An 11004-nucleotide genomic window follows, 5' to 3' on the forward strand; every position below is an offset into this window, starting at 1 on the left:
GGAGGAGGGGGTTGGGAAGCTGGAATGTAGGGGTTCAGCTTAGGCAGCCAGCCTGAGTGGCTACTAGAGGGGAGCAAAGGCCACCCTTTGGCAGCCCAGGCAGGGAGCGCCCTTGGGGGAAGCCTAGCATTGCAAGGGAACTTAGAGGTCTTCTAGTCTGACCCCCCTTTCCAACTGATGAGCCTGCAATGTCTTCAAATTGACTAATTAAAAGCTCCTCCCATCTGCCCCCCTCCCCGTGTGTCCTTTGCCATCTTGCATTAAAATGATTTTACTTAGTCTGCTTTTGTTGTATCTGATGATTTTAATGCTTTTTATGCCGCAAGGCGCCCAGAGTCATTTCATACAAGACAGACAGCAAATAAGTCTCATAATAAACAAACAAAAATGTACACATATGGTTGCAAAATCCTCCACGGTATGATGGGTGGCAAATAAATTCCATAATAAAGAAATAAAAATTGGATCTCAGCCAGATGCTGAATTCACCCGTCAGGCTACCTGCGGAGTCACCTTGTGGCTGCATTTTCCCAGCTCAGATTTATCCTTGCTGAATTTGGAGGGGTGTTCAGAGGGCCGTGTGAACGCTGCCTGCCGATCTTCCCCGGGAATAACTTCCGAGGAAACCAAGGAGGGCTGGGAATTCACGCCTGTTGGGCAGCTTTGGCTGGGATCTTTCAAGGCCCTTCTTTCACGTTGTTCTAGAAAGCAGATTCTCAGGATCGGGGCCGCTGGGGTTGCCGATCCAGAGAGGAGATCCCTTTGGCCTGCTGGCTGTCTTTGTGCGTGTTTGTGTGTGTGTGTGTGTGCGTGCCCCAAAATAGCTCCTGCAAGCTTCCTACACCCAGCCCAACTCACCACACTGGATCTCCCCCCAGCGGTAACTGTAGGGGTAGCAGGTGATTTGGGGACGGAACCCCCATTTCTGCAGCTGGTGGTCGCAGCAGCCGTGCCTCTGGCAACACCTGGGGGAGCAGGCAAAGAGGGGGTGACTCCCGGGAGGGACTCTGCCCCCCGCCTTTTCCCTTCGGCCTCCATGGGGCCTTTCAAATATTTTCAGACGGAATTCTGGGAGCCCAGAACATCTGGAGGTTCGCCAGCTTCTCAGAGAAGTGGACATGGTGGGTGGTCACCCCCCTTACCTGTCAGTGGCATCCTTGGGTCTCCCTCTGCCCCCCAGGCCGCAGTGGCCCCCACAGGAGGAATAATGTGGGACGGCTTTCTTGCCGGTTACTTGAGTGACCATGGGGTAGAGTTGCACCAAGCCTCCGTGGATCACGGTCAACTCTGGAAAACAACGATGGTTGAAATGCCAGGAACCGAGAAGCATCCCAAATTAGATTTGTGGGTTGTCTAGTGCAAACCAGGACTTTGTGGCCTTTAAACCAGGGGTCCCCAAACCTGGCCACTTTAAGACTTGTGGGCTTCAGTTCCCAGAATTACATCAGTGGTAGAAGGGAGGGGGGCTGCAGAGAGGAGGAGGAGGAGGACTATGGGGTCCTTGCTGCTCAGTTCTGGCTGTAATTCGAGGACTACTGCATTAAATTGCAGGATTTATTTCTAATGGATTAATCCACCCCTGGGTAATTGATAACAGGGGGGTCCCTCAGGACAGACCCCCTTTCAAGGTTTCCACAACATTTCATCAGTGTTATGAAACGCAGTGTTATGAAACGCAGCAGTGGGGAAGAAGCGGGAACTCACTTGGCTGTTTTGAGGCCTTAAGGTCCTAGGAACGAATTCCAACTGACGGCCTCATTTTGTCCAAACATCTGGCGCACCCAGATTAGGAAAATGCTCTGCGGTTGGGTGGACCCAACAGAGAACTGCCTGGCCTTAAGGGATCCTACTCAAGAGGTGCAAAGCCCCCTCCTCAATCTCACCCACGAGACCCCCAACTCCATCTGCCACCCGAGGATGCCCCAAGGGACGGAAGTTCGGGATCCTCGCTTGGAGACGGGAAGGAAACCCACGTGGAGAGTTCCTGAAGATGGCCCGCCAGGTGACAGCGAGGATCACCTGCCAGGAGGACTGGGGAAGTCCCTCCCCTACCACATAAAAGGTGCCAGCCGCGTCTCCAGGGGGCAGAGGAGCAGAGGGAGCCTGACAGGTGTGAATAGCCACATGGTTGCCATTTTACCCTGCCCGGCTTCTCCTTCTGATCCTTGCCTACAGGTTATCCTTGACTTACAACCGTTCGTTTAGTGACCGTTCTAAGGACCATTTTCCAGACTTTTCACCAGCGGAGGCGATTAACGGGGTCTGTCCATTCCCAGGTCTGGATTCGGGAGGATGAGGACTCTTTGGATAGTGGCCGTGTTGCTGGTGGGCGGTGAGTGAAGCAAAACTGTAAAATGGGCAGCTAATTCTGCTCTCTTTGCAGAAGGTGAAACGGAGGGGTTACAGGTTGGCTTTGACTTTAGTGACCGACATCGGGACAGAAACATTCACCGTTAAGTGAGGCATCATGTCACCACATCATGTTTTGCTGTAGTCGTTAAGCGAGGACTGCTAGCCTCTGCCATTAACGCTACAGAGAAGCCGAGGGAGGCTGAAACTTTCTGTCTTTTTACAGTCGAGGGGGGCCTGTGGCAATTCGAGAATATGATCATGAAAGTGGCGAAGAAAAGCGGTATACTTTCGTACAGTGCTTACGGATGCTACTGCGGCTGGGGGGGCCGAGGCACGCCAAAGGACGCCACCGACCGGTAAGCCCGTAACGCCCAATGACCGGAAGGTGGAATCCCTCCAGCAGGGCCGTGAGGAAGCCTTCTTCCCTTCAAGGGGGGGGGGAGGCTGAAATAAATTCAGACACTCGGCAACTGGCTCATATTTATGACAGTCACAGTGTCCAGGGCTCACGTGATCCCCCTTTTGCGACCTCTGGATGGTCAAAATCAAGGGGGAAAAGGCGGATTCCCCTCAGAACTGCACTGCTAAGCTAAGAACCGCAGTGGCTAGAAAGGTCATAAAAAGGGGGCGAAACTCACTTAACGACTGTGTTGCTCAGCAATGGCCTCAACTGTGGCTGTAAGACGAGGACCATCTGTACGAGGGAGAGTCCCTTCCTCTGACCCCAGAACAGCTCCCATCCTCAGTCGCCATCCAGAGTTTGTCACAGCTCCGGATGTTGGAAAGGAACCAGCTTGGAGAAGACACACATGGACACACACAACAAACACACAAACAGACCATTTTACTTCCGCAAAATATCTCCACTGCGTCTGATTTCACACGAGTTCTTGGGACCCGGGAGCCTCTCTGCAGGACCAGTGGGGACCCCAATCATTTTCCAATCTTGGGGTGCCAGCGCCTCACACCCATTGCTGGACGGGGGACCCTCTTTCCGCTAACTCTGCTCTCCCTCCCTCCCTCCAGCTGCTGTTTTGTGCACGACTGCTGTTACGGAAAAGTGACCGGCTGCAACCCCAAACTGGGCAAGTACACCTACAGCTCAGAGAACGGGGATATCATCTGCGGTAAGTGGAAGCACAGACCCGGGTTCAAATGCTCCCCGAGCCAGAACCAAGCTGGAGTTGATCCTTTCCTCATCTTTGGGCAGCCTGCAGTGCCTTCCTGTAAGCTGCTCTGGGGTGCAAAACTCTTGTCCACCAGGGGGCCGCAGTCAGGATTCCCTGCATCTCGGCTGCCCTCTGGTGGCCAGGCCAGGAGTTGCAGCCCTCGGCTGAGCCCTCCGAGAGGGTGGGCAGGATTAACCAGGGTTTGCTCTGCCTGCAGGAGGGGACGGCCCGTGCAAGGAGGTTTGTGAGTGCGACAGGGCCGCAGCAATTTGCTTCCGAGACAATCTGGACACATACGACAGAAAAACATATTGGAAGTACCCGGCCTCTAACTGCCAGGAGGATTCAGAGCCATGCTAAGTCTCTGCAGGCCAGGAAAAACCCCTCAAATTACACAATCGTAGTTGTGTAACTCTATTTTTTTGAATGCAATACTGAGTAATAAACAGGTGCCAGCTTTGCACTCAATCGGCTTGCAGTCTCTCTTATTACGCATCTTTGTGTACAATGCAAACACAAGATAGTCAACCTGCCTATCACTTTAAGACTTGTGGACTTCAGTTCCCAGAATTACATGCTGGCTGGCAGAGGAATTCTGGGAGTTGAAACCCACAGGTCTTAAACTGGCCAGGTTTGGAGAAACTTGCTTTAAACCATGATGAAACTTAATTTATTAGTGATGTCCTATGATTGATACATTGCCATTTTCACCGCAATATGCCAAGTGAATGCATGAAGGAATTACAGAAAGTCTTTGATTTATGACCTCAATTGGACCAACCACAATTTGGTCACTAAATGAGTCATGCCCAATTTCATTTCCCACCGTCATTAAAGAAATCCAGCCTCCCTCATTGGCTTGCCGCTGTCCCTGGTCCTGAACGTTAACCTCCCTCTCAGAGCCCACACTGCCAAAGCGCGGTTGGCAAATTAGGCTTCGTCTGTGATGTAATCCAGCCCCAAACCCTGGCTTGTGCTCTGAGGCATTACATGAATCCTGCTAAATTGTGGCTTATTCGTGATTAAAATAAAAGGCGGCTTGGATCGCTGAACTCAGCTGGATGCCTGCAAGGTCCGTCTTCTGGTGGGCTCTGGGCTGAGCCATCCAATCGTAGAACCGTGGAGTTGGAAGGGACCCAAAGATCATCTAGTCCACCCCTCTGCACAGTGCAGGGAAAGCAAGGCAGCCTTCCCTGAGGGGCAGCTGTCCAGCTCTTCCTCAGGGAGGGAGAAACCGCCACCTTTGGCCCTTACTGGAAGCGAGCAGGAGCAGCAGCAGAACGGAGGGACCCATCTTCAGCAGTCAAAGGCTGGGAAAGGCATTCAAGTGCTGGGACTGAATTTTTTTTGGGGGGTGGGCATTGCCAGCGGCTTCCCAGAATATGCCTTGCAGGGCCTAAGAGAAGTGGCTGCAAGGAGACCTTTTTTCACCCTTCCCTTTACTGCCTGGATTTATTTATAAAAAGAATAAAGTCAGGGTCCCCCCCAAAAATCTAAAATCCAATTAATCCAAGCACTCCCTCAAATTATCCCATAATCAACCTGAGAACCCTCGCCTTCTGTTTTCAAGGGGATGGGAGACCAGAAGGGGGGGGAAAGCTGTACTCTGCGTATGGACAGAAACCTTGCAATTTACAATTTTGCAAATGCATTTTATTTTACACCTGCCTTGCTGGAGAAAAAGAATGGGGAGAGACTTCTGGGAAGCCGTTGTGGGGTGTCAGGGCCCCTCCTGCCCTCCGTCCCCCCCCTTACCTGTTCCTGTAGTGCAACAGAGAGGATTCTGGGCTGCAGAAGTCGATCGTGTCTCCCTGCGGGGTTTATAGAGGGCTCCAGAGGCACCTGCCCCCCTTCTGGAATTCAACTCCCCTCCCCTCCCTCAAAATTCTGCTTGCCTTGCATTCCCACCCTCTGGATTTCAAGTTCAGTTTCTTTGTGCTTCTTTGAACGCCCTGCCCTTCCCAAAAACAGGAAGCCTCAGCAGTTTGGGCAGACCCGTTTCCCTGCATAGTTGAACAAAGACGAGCAGGCAAACTCAGGAGAACTCGCTCAGTACAAAAAAGAAATCTGTTTGCTTAGAAGGAAGTCCCAGGTTGTTGAGAGCCAGCTGTCCATTAGTCAGCGTGACTCTGCTTCATAACAACCCTGCGAGGTCAGACAGCTTCTCCGAAGCACCTGCGGGCAGGACGAAAAGTAACGGATTATCAAAGAGAGATTCAGCCTAGAACTAAGAAAAAGTTTTCCTGGCAGTGAGAACAATTAAACAGTGGATCGGCTTCTCCCTGGAAGTGGTGGGTGATCCATCACTGGAGGCTGTTAAGAAGGAACCGGACAGCCACTTCTCTGGAATTGTACAGGGTCTCCTGCTTGAGCAGGGGGCTGGACTAGAAGACCTCCAAGGTCCCTTCCGACTCTGTTATTTTGTATTCTGAGGTCCATTCTCAAAATAAGGAGGAATTTCCTGACAGTGAGAACAATCAACCAGTGGAACGGCTTCCCTCCAGAAGTTGTGGCTGCTCCAACGTTGGAGGTTTTCAGGAAGAGATTGGACCTCCCTTTATGTGAAATGGTCTAGGGTCTCCTGCTTGAGAGGGTTGGACTAGAAGACCTCTGAGGTCCCTTCTGACTCTGTTGTTCTGTATTCTGTTCCTGCTCTGTTTTTTTCCATTTGTATCTCCTTCTCTGGAGGAGAAAATTTTCCCAGGCAGCCCCGTCAGAGAAAGGTCGGCTGTCCACGTCCTCTCATGCCCTGCCTTTCCCCCCACAAGTGTTCCAAAGTTCCTTGCATCACAATCACGTTGCCTTCCAGAACAAAACTGCAGCAGTTCCCTCTAGTGGGGGAGAGTCACACAGCTTTGCTTTTGGACAACCCAGTCTGTGGCTTCAAGCCTTGCCAGGGGGTCCCCATGGAGCCCTCCGGTGCAGAGAAAAGAGCTGGGAGGTGACCAGCTGAGAGAGGACAGTTCCCCGTCATACCTGGATGAGGTTTATAGCCCAGCTGAGCCATTGCAGGGGTAAAATTCCAAGTTCCACTTGTCCGACTTCTGCTTCCTGCCTCTCTTGGTGTGGGTTTCCCCTCCAGGCTCTTTTCCCAAGGCGAAGGGGGTAAGACAAGGAGAAACCCCCTTTGAGAAAGTTCCTTTGTACTCTCCATCCATCAGCAGCTTCCTCCTTCCAGTGCCTGCTGAATTTTGCAGACTGCAAGGGTTTAAACTCAAACGTTTAAATGTTTGATCTAGCCCTTTCGGTTTCCAAAATGACGGGTGTCTTTGAGAGAGATTTTTCTCATGTTCTCTTTCTTTCCTGATTTGGGAAATGCAGCTCAGTTGCAATTAAGAAGTGAAATAAAAGAGAAAAAAACAAAGGGCAAAATAGTATTTAAGCAGATCGCTACCCCCCAAAAAGAGTAAGAAAGATTAACCAGGAATGCCGAGAGGATAAAGATGATCAAGGATAATTAATGAAGGAGAGAAGCAACCTAGAAATAAGGAGAAATTTCCTGACAATGAGACCAATTGATCAGTGGAACTACTTGCCTCCAGAAGTTGTGGGTGCTTCCATCACTGGAGGTTTTCAAGAAGAGACTGGACAGCCCTTTGTCCAGAATGGTGCAAGGGGTTGGACTAGAAGACCTCTGAAGTCCCTTCCAGCTCTGTTATTCTGTTATGAGTTATCTGTAAAAATGATAAAGGCGGCCGTCTGTTTCTCCTTCTCCTCCTTTTCCAGGCACTTACAGAGATGAGGCTGTCTCACGTAGCCGTGGTGTTGGGGGTGAGCAGTAAGTGCTGGTAGCTTCTGGAGTTTCTCATCATCCTCTTCATCATGGACACCCCCCTGAAAAGAGGAAGAAGGATCTACCTTCCCTAAATGTCCGTGGAGATTCTCAGTCATCCAGGTCTTGGCTGTGCCAAGGGTGTTTTTTCAAAAGGAAGAAAGTCCAGTTGCCTTTTGAAAAAAAAAACATCTTGGGGACAATCTGCTTTCCCCTTACTCTCCCAGGCCTTTTCCTTTATTCTCCAGTGTTCACTTCCTTCTCCTTCTGTTTTAGTTTTCAGCCTTTTTTAGTTTGGAACTTCTGCCTGCATTCGGCTCACCAAGGACAGCAAACTGCTTCTATACCTGCCTTCCCTTTAAAAACAAAAGCAGAAGCATTTATGTATTAAAACATGGGTTAGGGTTAGACTGGCTGGCTGGGGACTTCTGGGAGTTGAAATCCACCCTTGCATGACATTTCTAGTGTCCTCCTGAGGACTAGCCTCTTTTCCCTCTTTTTGCAGTGTTTGCCCTCACCGCCAGCAGCTTCCTCAACTTCAAGCTGATGATCCAACGGATCACGCAGAAGAACGTGGTCATGCATTTCAACGGCTACGGCTGCTACTGTGGGAAGGGCGGGCGAGGGAAGCCGAGGGACCCCACAGACATGTGAGTGCGGCCGCCAAGCACAGCTCCCCCTCCCCACTGCCACCAACAGCCCCCCCTGCCTCTTCCAGAGGTTGCAGGACACCCTTTCTGCAGCGCCCAAACCCCCTCTGCGGCTCAAGATCTTGAAAGGATCTGAATAACAATTAAAACACATTTCAGGTTTAAAACACTAGGAAGGAAAAGGACTTTAAAAGTGTTTCTGTGCAGGAAGAAAACTTTTTGTGTCATTGTGTCTTCTCTCTCTCTCCCTCCCTCCCTTCCTCCTCAAAATCTGCCTTTTGCCCCCCTGGTCCAGGTGTTGCTATAACCACGACTGCTGCTATGAAAATTTGCACCACCAAGGCTGTCACCCTTTCATTGACCACTACAGATACCTGATTATCAACAACAGCGTCCTCTGCAGTGAGTTCTCCCAGGTTTTGTGGTATTCACACCAACAAATCTAAAACAGTTTTGCAGGGGGGAAAAGAGGGGAAGGGTCTGAGCCGGGGGGAGGGGGGCTCTTTGTGCTGATTCTCTCTTCTCCCTCCCGCAGAGTACAAGAACAGATCAGTGTGTGCCACCTTGGCGTGCGAATGCGACAAGCATGTCAGTTTGTGCTTCAAAAGGGAAGCGCCAACCTACAACCGCAAATTGCGACATTATCCCGTTGTTTTGTGCAAAGAGTCAACTCCCAAGTGTTTTCCTGGGCCCGAGTTTTGAGGGGGGGCTCCGAGCAACCTGCAGCTGCCAGATGGATGACATTCAGCCTGGCCAGCGTGCCTCCACCCCTCCAGGAGCCTGGGCATTTGGGTGTGTGTATGTGTGTGTAAATAGAGACTTGTGCTTGCGTTTTCCCAAACCTCAATCAAGGACTGGAAGCCTGTGTGTGTGTGTGTGTGTGTGTGTGTGTGTGTGTTATAAGCATGTATAATAAACTTTTATTTTTCTTTTAAATTGTTCATGTGTCGTTTGGGGAAGGAGTTTCTAAGCTGAGTAAGAGAAAACTTGGGCAGAAATTTGGAGTGTGGGAAAAAATAGTATGATGGATCCTGCCGAGTCCGAAAAAAGTGGTTTAATTCAACTTGCATCATTTAAGAAGCTGAGACTGAGCAACGCTATGCTTGGAAGGGTGTGTGTGTCCTAAATTTACACGGAGGAGAAGTCTGCACAATTCCTTCGAATTAAGCTCAGCTCCAAGGTATCATGCGGATCTCTTGGCAAGAGCCTGGAAAAGGTTTGACCCTTTGCAGGATGTTTGTTTTTGTCCAACTTACAGCCTGGTGGCCTCCCATCCCAATGTTAATGAATTCCTGCCATAGTTAACTGCCCCCCTTGGGGCTTCCCTGCAAGGATCAGGAACCACTGCCCTCCTCGGCCTCTGCCTTCCCCCATCCAGTGCCCTCCTCCTGGACTTCAGTTCCCATAGTACCCTGCCCGCATGGCATCAGCCAGGGTTGGTAGGAATCGGAGTCCCCTACATCGGGGAACATTAGTGAAGGGTGCTTTTTTACTCATGGACTTTTGTGCTGAGTTGCTCAGCGGAGCTTTCTGCTGCGGCTGCTGGAGGTTGTTGGAAACGTGATTAAAATACCAACAAAATTGGATTGGTAAGAAAAAGAGTTTATTCTGCAGAAAATAGAAAAGCAGTTTGCAAAGTGCGGTGGATCCTGGTGAGAGACTTCAACAGGAAGTTCTAGACCCAGAGACCACACCAAAATATTCAAACTCACAACATTATATACACTCCTATCGCGACGCCCCCATCNCATTTTGGTGGTTCTAATGCAATCATTACAGTTATCAGAGTTATTTATAGTTTGACCTTTGCATATGCTACAGGACCCTATTATTCCCACTATAATCCATATCTTAATTACTCCTGTAACCAAGGTCATATTGAGGTCTAACATTGTCCCAATTCTGTCCACCCCTGGAAAAGTAGTTCTTCCCTTTCACTTTTGACACTACCGTCTGTAACAGGCTGAGATTGGAACTCGGGACACCAGTCTTCGATGATCACTATATCACACTCTTCTCTGCAGTCTCTGTGTATCGGTGCGCAGTCTGGGCAATGGGTACAATAACAACAATTACACCAACATTTACAGTCACAAAACCAACACATTTAACTCCCCCCCCCTTTTTTTTCTTCTAATGTCTCTATATTTTGCTTTTTCTTATTATCAACTTCAAAGGGTCAGGTTGAGGCACACTTTTCCACTTGGTTGGAGCGTCCACTGGTCCTTTCACACGGGTGTAGTGGGTCCAGCCCTTCTCTGCCGTTCGTACTGCTGTTTCGGATTTCAGCAGCACCTGGAAAGGGCCTTCCCACTTCGGAACCAGCTTTTCCTCCTTTCAACTCCGGATCAGCACCCAATCTCCAATCTGGAATTTGTGGACTGGAAACTCCAAGGGGGGTGTTTGTGCCAGCAATCCTTGTTTCTTGAGGAAATCAAAATATCTGGACAGTTTATGTACATATTGCTTCAGTACTCTATCTCGAGTTTGGAGTGAATCTATACAAATTTGCCCTGGGGTAAAAGCAACTCCAAATAATAATTCATAGGGTGACAGTCCTATGTCTTTCCGTGGTTCTAATTCTCAGCAGTGCCAGTGGCAGGCACTTAGTCCAGGGCATGTGGGTCTATAAAATTATTTTGGTTAATGATTCCTTTATTTTTGCATTAGCCCTTTCAATTTTTCCACTGCTGGCCGCGTGCCAAGGAGTGTGAAATTTCCAATTTATTCCCAAGGCTTCCATAACATTCTGCAATACCCTTGCCGTGAAATGGCTCCCTTGATCACTATCAATTTGAGTGACCATCCCGTACCTGGGAATAATTTGATCTAGCAATACCCTGGATACCACCTTGGTAGTGTCCTTGCTACACGGGTAAGCCTCTACCCATCCGGTTAGATGGTCGATTATAACCAACAAAAACTTTATTATGCCTATTCTAGGTAACTCTGTAAAATCTACCTGAATGCATTGGAATGGTCTTAGAGCAGGTGGCCTCCCTCCTAGTTGCTGTTTTCTCATAGCTTGTCTGTTAGTTTTCTTGCATATGAGACATTTTTC

The 11004-nt window shown here is 49.6% G+C and overlaps 2 protein-coding genes across 2 annotated transcripts; both read left to right on the forward strand.

The window, feature by feature from the left end:
• Positions 1 to 2056: 2056 nt before the first annotated feature.
• LOC107291355 (acidic phospholipase A2 1-like) lies at positions 2057 to 3989 on the forward strand. The gene is made up of 4 exons (XM_015820349.1): positions 2057 to 2332; positions 2576 to 2708; positions 3379 to 3479; positions 3739 to 3989. Exons 1-4 carry the CDS (start codon positions 2293 to 2295, stop codon positions 3879 to 3881), a joined length of 417 nt encoding a protein of 138 aa, XP_015675835.1. The 5' UTR covers positions 2057 to 2292; the 3' UTR covers positions 3882 to 3989.
• Positions 3990 to 7259: 3270 nt separating this feature from the next.
• On the forward strand, positions 7260 to 8645 carry LOC114922855 (basic phospholipase A2 PLA-B-like). The gene is made up of 4 exons (XM_029284926.1): positions 7260 to 7299; positions 7799 to 7943; positions 8239 to 8345; positions 8479 to 8645. Exons 1-4 carry the CDS (start codon positions 7260 to 7262, stop codon positions 8643 to 8645), a joined length of 459 nt encoding a protein of 152 aa, XP_029140759.1.
• The last annotated feature ends 2359 nt before the right edge of the window (positions 8646 to 11004 follow it).

Source organism: Protobothrops mucrosquamatus, unplaced genomic scaffold (assembly GCF_001527695.2).
Source record: "Protobothrops mucrosquamatus isolate PMUCROS unplaced genomic scaffold, P.Mucros_1.0 scaffold1123, whole genome shotgun sequence".
Taxonomy (NCBI): Eukaryota; Metazoa; Chordata; class Lepidosauria; order Squamata; family Viperidae; genus Protobothrops; species Protobothrops mucrosquamatus.